Genomic DNA, 15,670 nt, shown 5'->3' on the forward strand with positions numbered 1-15,670 from the left:
TTTATGATATTATAGTATAAGCAAGTATAGAAAACTCGACATATTTATAGTTTTTCAAATTCTTATAATGAATCCCTAAAAAAATATGGAATTTTCTGTTTGTGAATTCGCTATGGTATGTACTACGGAAAATTCGGTTTTATGGAAGTACTTCACTACTTCATCGAAGGGCAGATGCATATTTGTAATGAAGTTGATCTGCAAGACTAACCTTATTTGTTTCACATATCAGCGGATTTGATTATTTGCGTTGCATGAACAATCACTTACTTCAAGAAATTCTATTCTTTATTAAAACATGCTTTCCTGTTCTATTCTCAAGCTTAATTCATTTGTAAGGATTTAGGCACTAATTCTCCTTGTATTTTTTTGAGAGAAAAGAATGAAATCTGTATACTTTTATTATTCAGTTAATATCACATTCATTGTTTTCTAGAAGTAACATTGCTGTCACCTGACTATGCTTTTTAATTTTCCCAGAATGGCTAGTTAATGTAACTAAGTGTAACTCTGTGACTATAATAGACTTTTTATTCAGGATTATTCACATCCATGCGTCAATTAAAATGCATTATATTGTAAAATTTAAAGAAATCCACTGCAAAAATAAAAATTATTTTTATACAAAATGTCAGAATTTTTTTGAGATCAGAGTATCGTAGCAGTCCCATTTCGGATATTTAGTAGAACAATAGGGGAACTCCACGAGAACTATAATATTTATATGAATATTAAATTTTAAAAACTCTTACAAGGAAACGATTATAACAATTTTAACATACGCCAATTAATAATTAGTTATTTGAACGTTTAAAATTATGGTCATATCAATCAATGAAGAATATCTAAGTAAAATATAATTGCACAATTATATTGACTTAACAAGGCACGGTTAGAAGATATTATTATATTGGGTACGGCCTTATTAAAGAATTATTTTGTAATATCTTAACATTAATAATATGCTAATTACGAAGCTCTTAAAAATAATTACATCAAGGAAAGTTTTAGAGTACTTTAAAAACACTGAGTTAAACTGACAAAATATCATCAAAATACAAAATATAGAAAAAGAATAAACTACTAAAAATACGGAATAATAATAAGAATAAACTACTATGTACCAAAATATAAGAAAAACTATCTACGGTAGTTTCTAAATACCAATCTTTGAAAATTAAATTACCCGCCCGCCCAATACACTCCTATTTTGGCGAGTATATATACAAAATAGAGGTTTTTATTGATGGTTTACTATTAATTATTTTTGTCATACTTAGTTAATTAATATTTAATGCATGTACATGCATAAATCCAAAACATACAATACATACTGTAACTATACTTATTGATCTGCAATCAATCAATTAATTAATTAGTTTAGTACTACTGTACACCCTGTACACAAATAAGTTGTATAAATTATTTACATTTGCATAATATATACAAAATTTTTTTTTTCACTTCTTATTATATTAATCATTTGAATTTTTTTTTATTTTCTGAACTTGGGAAACATTTACATTTTATCGCTTCTTTAACTTTTTTCGCAAAGGCAAATATATCATCTATATTGGACCCGGGACCTTCATAGCCATTTTTATCCATTCATTCAGTCCTATTAAATTATCTGAAATGCAAGCTGCTGACAATTTAAATGAATCAATTGAAAAAGCTATCTCTATAAAATATTATGAATACAAGAATTTTTACAATGTTGAAAAAATTGGTAATAGTGATTCCGGAGAAATTTATCGTACAAACTTGAAGAATTCAGAACAATATTTTACGTTAAAATCATTTGATTTTAACGATATAACCATGAAAGAAATTATTCATGAGGTATAAATATAATGATAATTCTGTAACTTGTTTAATATTAAAGATTACTTATAGTATAATTTATTGCTATATTAAAATTTTAGCTTGAACTTCATCACAAAATCGTTCATAGGAATATTAGACAACTTTTTGGGATCACGGAAAAAGGTATAAAATACTAAAGAAGATATACACATTAGCATTAAAATATCAACAATTAATTATTATATTTTTTCATAATTAGTAAATGAAGATAGCCAAATAAAGAAGTATTTATTAGTAATGGAATATGCTGGCGACAATACTCTCCAGAACTATTTGAAAGAAGGATATAAAAACCTAACTTGGGAAAATAAATATAAATTAGCATACCAATTAGTTTGTACTATATCATGGTTACATGACAAAGGAATTGTACATGGTGGTCTGGTAATTCGTCTATTTTATTAACTTTATTTATACTAGTAAATTTATGATTTGCTTATATTTTATTTTTTTCTTTTATAATAGAATTCTAGTAATATATTAGTTTATAAAAATATCATAAAGTTAACCGACTTTGGATTATCAAAGAGAATTAAAGAGGCATCCAATCAAAAATCCGACATTATACCTTATATTGACCCAAAAAAGTTTGCTATTAGTAATAAAACGTATTTACTAAATAAGAAGAGTGATGTTTACAGTATTGGAGTTCTTTTGTGGGAGATATCAAGTGGTCAGCCACCATTTAAAGATGAAATATATGATGCTAATTTAGCTACTCAAATTTTACAAGGATATAGAGAAAAAATTGTTCCAAATACTCTTATCAATTATTCTAATCTTTATATTGGTAAATTTAATTTCTTTTTACAATTTTATATTTTGATTTATAATAATTGTTAATATCTTGTTTAACTTAGAATGTTGGAACTGTGAACCAGATGATAGACCAGATATGATTCAAGTATTTGCTAAATTAAAAGAAATTATTACAAAATCAGTTAACTTTAAGCAATTGTTAAGTATACAACAATTTAATAATATAAAAAATATTAATATTGTTCATAATAACATAATGCAAATCATTCAAAATTTTGATAAAATTAGTATAAAAGAAATAGAACCTAAAACTCAAAATATCAATAAATATATTTTTGAAGAGGACTTAAGTTTTGTTGTTGATGAATTGGTTGATCTTTATTTTGAGGAGGTTAATAAAGGAAAAGAAGAAAAAATGAGAAAGCAAGCTATTCTTAATTATATTGATAATAATGGGTTGAAATTACAAGAAATTCATAAATGGCTTATTAATAATCAAGATGATTCAAATTTTTATTATTTACTTGGATATTTTAATTTTCAAGGAATTGTTGATGAAACCAATAAACAAAAAGCACTTGAATTATTTCAGAAAGCAGCGAAACTAGGAAATAATGCAGCACAATATAATCTTGCTAATATGTATATAGATGGAGAAGGTGTTGATAAAGATTATAAAAAGGCATTTGAATTGTCTTTAGGTTTAGCAGAAAAAGAATATTTAAGTGGAATAAATCTACTAGGATATTGTTACAAATATGGAATTGGGACTGATATTAATGAACAAAAAACATTTGAATCTTATCAAAAAGCAGCAAATTTAGGAAATTCAAATGGATTAAATAACTTAGGAACTTGTTATGAAAAAGGAACTGGAACTGATATTAATGAACAAAAAGCATTTGAATTATACCAAAAGGCAGCAGATCTAGGAAATGCAAATGGAATGAATAGTTTAGGAATCTGTTATGAAAATGGAGTTGGAACTGCTGACATTGATATTCAAAAAGCATTTGAATTATACCAAAAGGCAGCAGATCTAGGAAATGATCATGCTCAATTTAATCTCGCTTTGATGTATGAATTTGGGAATGGAATTGAGAAAGACATAACCAAAGCAACTTACTGGTATATTAAATCTGCTGAACAAGGACATAATGATGCTCAAGATAAATTAGAAAAGATTTTAAATAATTTATAATATTAATTATTTATTTAAAATTTGGGATATATTTAATATAAAGATATAATGATTTGCCAGAAATTTTTGCCTTACCGTGTTACCCAAATAAAAATATTTTACTTCATTTAGTTAAAGATATTTCGAGTTTTGATGACCAAAAGCTCTATGAAACATGATTACTAGTACCAGCAGATTGAATGTGATAAATGTTTTGTCATAAATTTATGACATATTGTCTTATTATTATTGATCAATCAAATTAAGTTTTCTGTAAAGAATTACCACAACCCTATCATATCATTTTCCTTCATTCCAGTTCTGATTATTTAAAATTATCTTTATAAACTGAAATATGAAGTTCTTCATAATAAATTATAGTTGAACAGTTAATTTTGGAATAAAAATCTTTTTATTTAAACGTTCAAATAAGTTTGATAATAAGAATGAATAGTTTAAAAGAAAGGTTTTGTAAAAATGCGTACGGTTTTTTTATACTTACTAACAAGCTTAAATTTATTTTAACTTCAATACTTCAGTTATCAGACGACTAAATTAAACTCTATAGGTACAGTATTGTCTTCCATAGTATGAAATCGTTGTATTATTACTATAAAATGTAAAATATCTTCTATTTATGATCTTTAACAAGTAATGATTCAACTGACTGTAATTATTTGAACTGGACAAAAGGGTATTGTTTGCGTAATTTGGAAAACAGGTACAAAATATAACGGTATCAAAAATCATACGATATCGTGTCATCATGAGAATCATGTACTGCAACTACTGCTATTTGTTTAACAGGACCCGAAATATGTATACCCATTGATCCGTAATTAATTAGTACTTCATGAATCAATGAATCACAAAAAATTTTCAATACTTATATCAATCATCTGATAAAATTAATAACAAGTAAGTGCTAATAATTTAAATGAATTAATTAAAGAAGCTATTTCTAGAATTAGGCAAGGCAAAAAATATTTTTAGATTCTCGTGACATAAAATTTTAAAAATGACCCGGCCGGCCGGCATTTTTTTTTATATTTGTAAAATTTTTTTACGCCACATTGGCCAATAACTTATAATCACATGATAAAATTTTTTACTATAAAAAAAAAATTCCCATTTTTCGAAAAACTGACCTGGCCGGGTCACGAGAATCTAATTTTTTTTTTTGCTCGGCCTTATACGAATATCAAGATTTTCACAACATCGAAAAAATTGGTAGTAGTGATTCTGGAAAATTTTAACGTACAAACTTGAAATATATTTTACATATAAAATCATTTGACTTTAGCGATATAACCATAAATGAAAGTATTCATGCCCTGTAAAAAAAAAATGTCCGGAAATTGTAGCTAAAAACATCCGGAAAATGTCCGTGTGTCCGGAAAACGTCCAGAAAATTGCAATATTCCGGACACTTTCTGGACGCTGGGTCTGAACCCTCCTAGACATTTTCTGGACATTTTCCGGAAAATGGAAATTTTCCAACGTCCGGAATATTGCAATATTCCGGACATATTCCAGACAAATAAACATTTTCCGGACGTTTTCAGCTACAATTTCCGGACATTCTTTTTTTATAGGGATGAGATATAAAATATAATAATGATTCTATAATCTATATGGCTCATTTATTATTATTAAAATTATTTATAGTATAATGTATAAATGTTCTTATATTTATCGCCGTTTTCAAAATGGTGTACGCAGTTAAATTTGAATAAAAAAAAAAAGAAACCCGAAAACCGGACGAAACCGGACAAAATATGGACAAAATATGGACAAAAGCTGGATAAAAACCGGGCGAATATTTGTATTTGAATATGCAAATCACAAATAAACTGCGTACATCATTTTGAAAACGGCGATAAAATTTAATTTGAACTTTACTATAAAATAATACATAGACATATTATTTTGCTTAAATTGTATTAATAATGTTAGTTATTTTAAAAATCAAAAAATGAAACTGATCAATTGAAGGAACATTTGATTAGTAATGGAGTAGTAATGGAGCATGCTGATGATAACACTTTTCAAAATTATTTTGAAAGAAATTTATAAAAATAAGACTTGGGAAAATAAATATAAATTAACATATCAGTAACTATTCGATCAATTTGAGCAAGAATTTTTTAATAATTTATGATATAATAATTTTGGGATTGAAAATTAAATTATAAATTATGCTTATTAATTAAATTATTTTATTGTCATATTCTCTCCTATTGAACAAGAAATAAATTACTGTGAAAAATTTTATAAGCTTATCACGGTCTTATCATATTATTTCCCTTCGTTTTGAAACATTTAATAACCCTAATAAGTTTTTATAAAACACGTTTTATATGTCACAAATATGAATGAATCGTTCATCATCATATTTAATAAACTTGGAAAATTTACTATTCTTATCAGGTGGTTAAATTAAACAATTGCGTAATAGTTAATACATATTGTACGACAAAAACATGCATATTGGTTTAACCAATAACCATACCAATTGATCTAATTGATCTGCAATTAATTAGTACTACTGTACGCAAATAAATAAATCATTTACGTTATTTTTATGCCTAAACAAAAATTTTTTTTTACTTCTTGCAAATTCAAATAAAATGCAAGCTGCTAACGATTTAAGTGAATTGATTAAGGAAGCTATTTCTAGTAATTGTATAAAATTTTACGAATATAAAAATTTTTACAATGTTGAAAAAATTGGCAAAAGCAATTCTAGAAAAATTTATCGTACAAACTTGAAGAATTCAGAACAATATTTTACGTTAAAGTCATTTGACTTCGACGATATAACCATAAAAGAAATAATTCATGAGGTGAAATTACATAATTATTATAATAACAATATCTCGGTTTTTTTTTATATTTAAATATATTAATATCACTTACAGATTCATATAAAATATTTATAATTTAGTTTAAACTTCACCATAAAATCGTTCATAGAAATATTATTCAATTTTTTGGAATTACAGATAAAGGTATAAATTATTAAAAAAGATAGTGGTAAAAAAATGTATTAATAAAATTAAAATTTCTCTTTAAAAATTAGAAAATGAAAACGACCAATTAGAAAAATATTTATTAGTAACGGAGTATGTTGGTGATATCACCCTTCAAAACTATTTGAAAGAAAATTATGAAAACCTTACTTGGGAAAATAAATACAAATTGGCCTATCAATTAGTTTGTACTATATCATATTTACATGATAAAGAAATTGTACATTGTGTTTTGGTAATACATTTATTTTATTGACTTTATTATTTTATTTGCAATTTATTTTTATTATTCGCTTATAATTTATTTCATATTTTATAATAGAATTCTAGTAATATATTAGTTTATAAAAATAATATCAAATTAATTGACTTTGGATTATCAAAGAGAATTAAGGAGGCATCCAATCAACATTCTGATTTGGTTGGTATGATTCCTTATATCGATCCAAAAAAATTTGTTAGTATTAAACCATACTCATCAAATAAGAAGAGTGACGTTTACAGTATTGGAGTTCTTTTGTGGGAGTTATCAAGTGGTCAATCACCATTTAAAGATGAAATGTATGATGCTAATTTAGCTACACAAATTTCGCAAGGATATAGAGAAAAAATTGTTCCAAATACTCCTATCAATTATTCTAATCTTTATACTGGTAAATATTAAATATATTTAACAATTTAATATTTTGAATTATTAATAATGATTGTTAATTTAATGTCTTATTTAATTAGAATGTTGGAACTGTGAACCAGATGATAGACCAAATATGGATCAAGTTATCGCTAAATTAAAAGCAATTATTACAAAATCAAATGTAATAATGGAGGATTATTATCAAACAGATATTAATTATGAATTAAATCCTCAATTATCAATTAATAATCAAAATTATAATTTGGATTTACCACATGAAAATTTATCTCAAAACATTCAAAATTTCGATAAAATAAATACAAAAGAAATGGGACCTATTATTCAAAATATTAGTAAAAGTATTTTTGAAGAAGATTTAAGTATTATAGTCGATGAATTGGTTGATTTATATTTTAAAAAAGCGAATGAAGGAAAAGAAGAAATGATAAGAAGGCAAGCTATTTTTAATTGTATTGATAATTATAAGTTGAATTCACAAGAAATCTATAATTGGCTTATTAATAATCAAAAAAAGTCAAATTATATTTATTTACTTGGATATTTTAATTATCAAGGAATTGAAGTAGAATCTAATAAACTAAAAGCATTTGAGTTATATAAGAAAGCATCAGATTTAAATAATAGTGCAGCTCAATATGACCTTATTAATATGTACATGGATGGTGATGGTATTAATAAAGATCATAGAAAGGCATATAAATTATCCTTAAAATTAGCAAAAAAAAATTATTCAAGTGGAATAAATTTACTAGGATATTGTTTTTATAATGGAATTGGAACTAGTGTTAATGGATATCAAGCATTTACCTTATATAAAAAAGTTGCTGATTTAGAAAATTCAAATGGAATGAATAATTTAGGACTTTGTTATGACAATGGAATTGGAATTGAAGCTAATGAACAAAAAGCATTTGAATTATATCAAATGGCGGCAAATTTAGAAAATTCACATGGATTAAATAATTTAGCTTGTTGTTACAAAAATGGATTGGGAACTGTTATTAATTATCAAAAAGCATTTGAATTATATCAAAAGGCAGCAGATTTAGGAAATACTTATGGAATGTATAATTTAGGAAAGTGTTATGAAAAAGGAATTTTAGTTAAGAAAAATATAAATAAATCAATTTACTGGTATGAAAAATCTGCTATGCAAGGTCATGGTAATGCTCAATGTAAATTAGAAAAACTTTTAAAAAATATGGATTAAAATATTTAAGATTTTGGGATTATATAATGAATCTTTGTGTAGTCTTGAATATTAAATTTATTAAAATATTCCTAGTATAATAAAAATATTACAATATTATAAATATTACAATATATTGTATTTTACATATAATTTGTAAATTAACTTTATGGAAAACTCTTTTCTTTAATCTTTCTAGTTCTATATTAATTTCAAGTGAACGTAAATTATTATAGTAACGTTTTTCTATGAATATACGCATCACTGTCATTATAAGAATATAATTATTAACATAATTTCATCCTTCTTAAATTTTAATACAATATCTGTTTAATGGTAAGATTACAATCTTTAGTTCTTTCTGATTTTTATGAACATTAAATCATACTTTTTTTACTAATTTGAAATATATATACAATATACATATTTGTTCTATCATCCAAAATGATCAAAGTTTGTGAAAATTTTAAATTTTAATTTTTAAAAAATAAATGACTCTGTTTTGTACAAATTCCTGTTTGCAAAATCTAATAATGAAAAAAATGAGGACCATATTAATTTAATAAAATTCGGGGTTAATTACGATAATAATAAAAAGCTGTTTTTGCATCTCGCGCGTACTAAGTTCCCCACCCATAATATAATGCCAAAACGACGTCTTATATCACCAGGTCGGTGTAATTGTTGAAAAATACCATTATGAGCCATATCCTCGCTATTGATGGCAGCCTTTACCAATTCTAAAGAAATACTGTACATCTTACTTTCCTATTCAAGTAAAACAAACAATTAAGCAACGCTCAATAGTTGCTTGCAATAAAGACAATAATATATTTTTGCCAGGCTATGTATGTCTATGTAATGATATTATAAGATTAGCAAACTATCCGACTAACGCTATATCTGAAGTTTACTCAAAATTTTTTGCAACAAAAACTCGCTATTCTGGCTTATTAATGATGGGACGAAATGATGAAAATATAATAAATACTGTAAATGAAGTTGTTTCTTTTATTCCTCGTTTTTTTTTTTACTTGAAAAAATAAAAATATTTGTATATGGAGTGGGGTATTCAACAAATATGGATTGGTATTAGGCTGGATCGGAATATAACTCTTCACTTCTTTATAATTTGATAGTAATAAAATAGTTTCTATAGCTTTTAAAAAAATACGCTAACAACTAATGGACGCTCAAGTCAACAAACCAAAACAAGTTCATAGTAACGCTTAGGCGTTGATTATACCGTTACAATTAGGAAATATAAACATTCTCTATCAATATAAGAGGTGAAATGGCTATTCTTGGATCACACTATCAACAAATACAAAGGAGTCTATTATAAGGAATATAAAAACTTTAAGTTTGACATAATACATTCATACAAACAAATAGAACGTTAGAATCGTATTACTCGGCTTCATTAGAGGAAAGAACATAAAGGTCATTAGCACCTTTCTCGTATACACCAGCAACTACGAATAAAAATGCTTTTTGCTAAAACAAATTCAAGACTTTCTTACAACCACCATTATCTCGAGAGGCGAAATGACAAAAATGTAGAGAAAATTTTCGTCGGAAATTAAAAAAAGCAAAAAAGCCAGTTATGACGGCTATCAGCTTAATCTTAAATCAAGGAAGCAGAAGTGTTCGAACTCGCCAAGATCGTCGTAAGAAAAAAGATAAAGAAAGACTTTCTCAACTTACTCCTATTGCCCTTAAGGCCCTATTCGAATTATCGAAAAGCTCACTGACCTAAGAATACTAATGTTAGTTTGACATTTCAGCATCAGATCAAGAAATTCTCAGTCAACCTAATGTCTATTTAAGATGTCGACCAAATTATTCTTCTCCAAACGCTTCTGATGAAGAGGTTTCTTTCTCCACTTTACACTGGCACAACATAATTAGGAGTATTATCAAAAAAATTGCCCTCTTCTAAATAAACCATTCCGTACTTGTCAGTATTTACATATGGTACCTTTGATGAAAGAAAAATACGGATAAATTAAAGTTTTTTGTTTTACTATGAATTTCTTTTTTCATTGGTTAACCCCTTTGTGTTAGGTATCTTAGCGGCGTAGTCTCTCCAACGATAGCTGGTTTGATTCTTTTTTTTCTTTTTTTCTTTTTTACACAAAGAAAGAGTGAGCCTCTTATGAGCACTGAATTTATTTATACCTCTAGTTAGAATTCTTCACAAAATTAGTAAGGTTTCATCCTTTTTGAATAAAATAAAAAAAAAATAAAATTTATTAATTAGATCAAAAAAAAATAAATAAATAAATATTTTGATGAAAATCCTAATTTTTAGTAGTTTTGGTCAAAATTAAACTTCAAACCATCCAGAACAGGATCGTGTGTTATTTACCGTTAAGTAAATAATGTTCAGGCAAATGTGGTACTAAGGTACTAATTTGTCAAGTGCATTCATTCCTTTTATCATACTTTTACAACATAAAATTTAGTTTTTATCATATCTATCATATAATCAATACAAAAATGAACAAAATATAAAATTTTGATGGAATATAAGAATACAACTTTGGAAATTATATATGTTGATAGTAGTAATACAAATATTTGAATACATACACATCTACAATAAAATGATTGTTCATATTAATTATTAATTTAGTTAGTTTTTCATCAGCTTCTAATTAGATCATAAGCTAAAAAAAGTATAAATTTATGTAATTTTTTTTTAATAAAAATAGTCCTCTGATTTATTTTTTATTTTTTTTATAAATCAATCAAATACATTAAATACTGTATATTAAATATTTAAATTACTATGTACTGTTTGTTTGTCAACTTCATAGCCTTAGCGATAGTTTCAGGAGAAGCTTATGAATCGTCATTTAACTTATATTGTTTAAACTTATTAACTTTTTTTTAATACTGTAAATCGTGTTTTTTTAATTTGCCAAAAAAAATGGTTTTTATTTTGGAAATTTACGATCTAAATAATTTCATTTTTTTCAACTAGATAATAAATCACGTCATTGATAGGTTTTTAGTAAATAAATTTTAACAAATTTATTGATAATTTTTTATAAACACAATACAAAAATTTTTCTTAATAAGTAAATACGAAATTTTTAATAAGTAGAGGTTTCTTAATAATATTATATAATACTAAGATTTCTTTTTAATAAACGATTTTTTTCTTAAAGATTACCATAATTAGAAATTCTGATTGAAATCTGAATCGGACTTTTGTGAAGGATTCCAATCTAGAAGACCGTTAAATAAGGAAATTTATATTAAATCCAAATCATAAATAATTCTTTCAATCTCTGATTGCAAAATACAAATACAATTAAAATAAATAATTACCGTAAAGTCCCGAATATAAGCAACCTTTTTTTGTTATAGGGGTGCTTATATTTGGGTAAATTTATATATTTGGTATATTGTAGTATTGGCCAAAATTATCATAGTGTTGGTCAAGGGTGCTTACTTTCGGGTAATATAAAAATCTGGGGGTGCTTATATTCGGGGGTGCTTATAATCGGGACTTTACGGTACATAATAAGCATAAATACGATATCTTTTATACTTTAATTGAGATTAATTACTTTCTTCTATAATAAAAGATAGTTTTAATTAAAATTTAATAAATCAAAAAAAAAATCACATACAAAAGTAATTACCTTTAGAATTAATATCAAGTTTAGTAAAATCCATTTTTAAGGAATCTATAAATGTTAGTTGTTAGCATTGTAAAATAAATTTAAATTATTACAGAAAACTATATATATTTACCTGAATATTCTATTAAATCATTATTATTATCGGCATTTTTTGGTTCTGGAAGATTTTTAAAATCTAAAAGTCTACTTGTGTAAACTGCTTGAGGATGTGTCATATATGATATAGTACCGGTAGATATTAGAGGTGATGAAATAGATAACTTTTTATTAATATCATCTGCTTCTTTAACTTGCCCATAAATTACAGAATCCATTTTATTGCAAATATCATCCCATAAATTCAAAAATAAATTATTTAATTCAGATGCATTAGGTCGTTTTAAAGGGTCTGCATCCCAACATTGATTAATAATGTCAAAAATTAATTGAGGAATTTTATAATTAGACTTTGGCCTCAACCCTTTACAAATTTTCATTGCTAAAAATTCATCATGAGCTATATCATAATAAGGAGGGAAACCTGTACAAATTTCATATGCAATGATTCCAAATCCATAAATATCGCTTTTTTGAGTATATTCTTTTCCTCTTAAAACTTCCGGAGCTACATAAGGTAATACTCCATATATTTTTTTATTATTATTTTGAGAGGATTTGACATTTGCCGGTTGACTTAATCCCAAATCAGTAATAAAAGCCATGTCGCTAAAATCGCTTAATATATTTCCACAATGAAAATCATGACGAATTAATCCTTTTTTATGAATATCATTAAGACCATTTACAATATGAAGTAAATTCCACAACTTTTTTTCCCAATCCAGTGAAATGAAGTTGTTATTTAAATGTTGTCTTAAGCTACCATTTTTTAATTCCATTACCATCATAAAATTATTTGTTTTTGGATCTTTGGTAATACCAAAACAACGAACTATCCAACCAGAATCATATACTAAAATGTTTGATTCAACCTTAAAAGAAAATTATAGTTAGTTTAACATTTATAAAGGCTAATTTAAATTTAATGAAAATAACTTACTTCTTTTAAGAATTCTGTCGTAATACCTTGTGAGTTATGTAAACACTTTAAAGCAACTTTTGTTTCACCTTCCCTTTCCAATTGAGAATTATTTATTGTCCAAGGACCATCTTTCCAAACTGCTTTAAAAGTAGTTCCAAATCCCCCTTTTGCTAAATATTCAACATCTTCAAATTTATCATATTCAATCCATTCTATAACACTTTTGAGTTTTTCAGCTTTTAATTGTGCTTTTTGAATAAATTCATCAACGACATGATTTCCACTTGTCCAATTTTTGAAATTTTGTTTAAAATATTGTGAATCACATAACCGACAATAATTATAACTAGTTTTAGGCTGCTTACAATTTTTACATAACCCATTATTTTTATATCGTTCATTTAATTCTTTGTCTATTATTAGTTCATCAATTAACGATTTTTGTTCTTCAGTCAAATGATCATGATCGAACTCTTTTATTTGCTCAAATACATCATCACTTAGTTTAATTTCATCCATTTTAATAAATAATTTATTAACAGTTAAACAAAAAATATGTTATTAATTTGTATGTAAAATTACAAAAAGTAAATTGAAAAAAGAATAAAAAAAAATGGTGAAACGTTATTTTATGTTGAATGCTTTCAAGATCGGCAACAAAATTATAAAAAAGGACTAGTTCTAATTAGATGTGATAAATAATGTGCAACATGAAACATATGATGCGTCTGCACCTGATCTATTACATTTGATTGGCTATCATGTCATACCCGACCGTCCCGTCGTCCTGCTAAGGAATTTTTGATTGGATAATTTTTAGTCTAGATATCTTATTTTCTTTTTCCAAGACTTTTTTTTATTTTTATTCCTTTCAGCCTTTCCCTTAATGGTTAAACCAACTAAATCTATTTAATAATTTTTTTATTTTTTTCCAATTAAACCGAAATTTTTTTTGGTTTTTCTTTAACGGTTAAACTGAGATAATGGTTAAACCATAATTCAATTTTTTTTTCTTTCCATTTTTCCGATTTTATAAATCAAATTTTTTTTTAATTTTTTATTAAATTTTTTTGGTCTTTTTAAAAACCGGATTTTTAAACTTTTGTTAAACTTTTATTTTTCTTTTTCCGATCTATTGAAAATCGGATTTTTTTAATTTTTTATTAAATTTTTTTATTTATCCATTTTTTCTAATCTTTTATTACAGTAAATTTATTTATTTTTTTTTAATTATTTAAAATTTTTTTTTTATTCTCTGGTTTTTCAAAATCGAAATTTTTATTTTTTAATATATCTAATATTTCTTTCTTTTTTTTGGGCTGGAATTTTTATTTTTTTTGTTCATTCCAGTTTTTGTTAAGCCCATGGTTTTTTTTATTCTTTCAACTTTTAGGTTGGATCAGTGATCAGATTGACGCTGCAACACCTTTTTTCCTCATTTTTTTTTAATTTTTATTTTTATTTTACTAATATTTTCTAATGGTTTTTTTTGATCTTTTGCCTTTCAGGCAAGTATTGTAATGTAATCAAAATAAATATTTTTTTTTTAAATATATTTTATATGATTTTTATTTAGGTAATATGATTATTAAAAAGTAATTTGAACACTATACCGGGGAATACCAGTATCTAATTTTATCATATCATATGATTTCATGTGGAACTATAATAAGCTCAATTTATCTATAAACATTTTTGTTGAACTTCGGTTCAAAAAAAGAATTATACGAACACCTTCATAGTATGAGGTTTCCACTAGTTATCTCCGGGACTTAGTTTACAGTTTTATATTTGTATTACTTTCGATTCTATTATAAAACATTTTTTCATTTTTCACGAATTTTACTCTCATTTCTCATGATTTTTTTCATTTTTACATTTCTTTCTCATTTCCCATGAATTTTCTTTTAATTTTTTTTATTTCTTACAACTTTCTTTTCATTATTTACAAATTTTCACGAACTCTCCTCGTGAATTCCCTTTAACCAAATACCATGGATAATAATTGACATATTGGTGAAGAATTAGGAATGTAGGATTGGATTAAGGTGCAGAATTAGGGTAGAGATTGGAATCGATTCTATCAAAATCGAATTAATCGAAACTAATCGATTTAAATCGATTATCGAATAAAAAATCGCGACCAGACTTACGACATTGTAAATCATGAGAGTTCGGATAATCAGCACTTTTTTAACTATTATTTTTTTCGACCAAAGAGATGATTTTCCATTTTCTGTCTTTTAAAGTTATTTTTACTATTTCCGTTGGGCATTAATTAATTTTCCGTTATCACACTCAACTCGAAAAAC

General features: G+C 25.4%; 3 protein-coding genes across 3 annotated transcripts; 2 read left to right on the plus strand and 1 right to left on the minus strand.

The window, feature by feature from the left end:
- Positions 1-1,635: 1,635 nt before the first annotated feature.
- On the plus strand, positions 1,636-3,826 carry OCT59_023470 (uncharacterized protein; the record flags this gene model as incomplete). Its single annotated transcript, XM_025310583.2, has 5 exons — positions 1,636-1,842; positions 1,926-1,989; positions 2,066-2,250; positions 2,332-2,656; positions 2,727-3,826. The coding sequence occupies 5 exons, from the start codon at positions 1,636-1,638 to the stop codon at positions 3,824-3,826; spliced, it is 1,881 nt and encodes a 626-aa protein (XP_025180865.2).
- Positions 3,827-6,435: 2,609 nt separating this feature from the next.
- OCT59_023471 (uncharacterized protein) lies at positions 6,436-8,702 on the plus strand (the record flags this gene model as incomplete). The annotated part of the gene is made up of 6 exons (XM_025330275.2): positions 6,436-6,651; positions 6,753-6,816; positions 6,888-7,072; positions 7,160-7,490; positions 7,570-8,160; positions 8,353-8,702. 6 exons carry the CDS (start codon positions 6,436-6,438, stop codon positions 8,700-8,702), a joined length of 1,737 nt encoding a protein of 578 aa, XP_025180864.2.
- A 3,552-nt stretch (positions 8,703-12,254) lies between these two features.
- On the minus strand, positions 12,255-13,877 carry OCT59_023472 (uncharacterized protein; the record flags this gene model as incomplete). Its single annotated transcript, XM_066134710.1, has 5 exons — positions 12,255-12,268; positions 12,338-12,382; positions 12,450-12,725; positions 13,257-13,308; positions 13,377-13,877. 5 exons carry the CDS (start codon positions 13,875-13,877, stop codon positions 12,255-12,257), a joined length of 888 nt encoding a protein of 295 aa, XP_065990807.1.
- Positions 13,878-15,670: the final 1,793 nt, after the last annotated feature.

The sequence above is a fragment of the Rhizophagus irregularis genome, chromosome 4, assembly GCF_026210795.1.
Source record: "Rhizophagus irregularis chromosome 4, complete sequence".
NCBI classification, from domain to species: Eukaryota; Fungi; Glomeromycota; class Glomeromycetes; order Glomerales; family Glomeraceae; genus Rhizophagus; species Rhizophagus irregularis.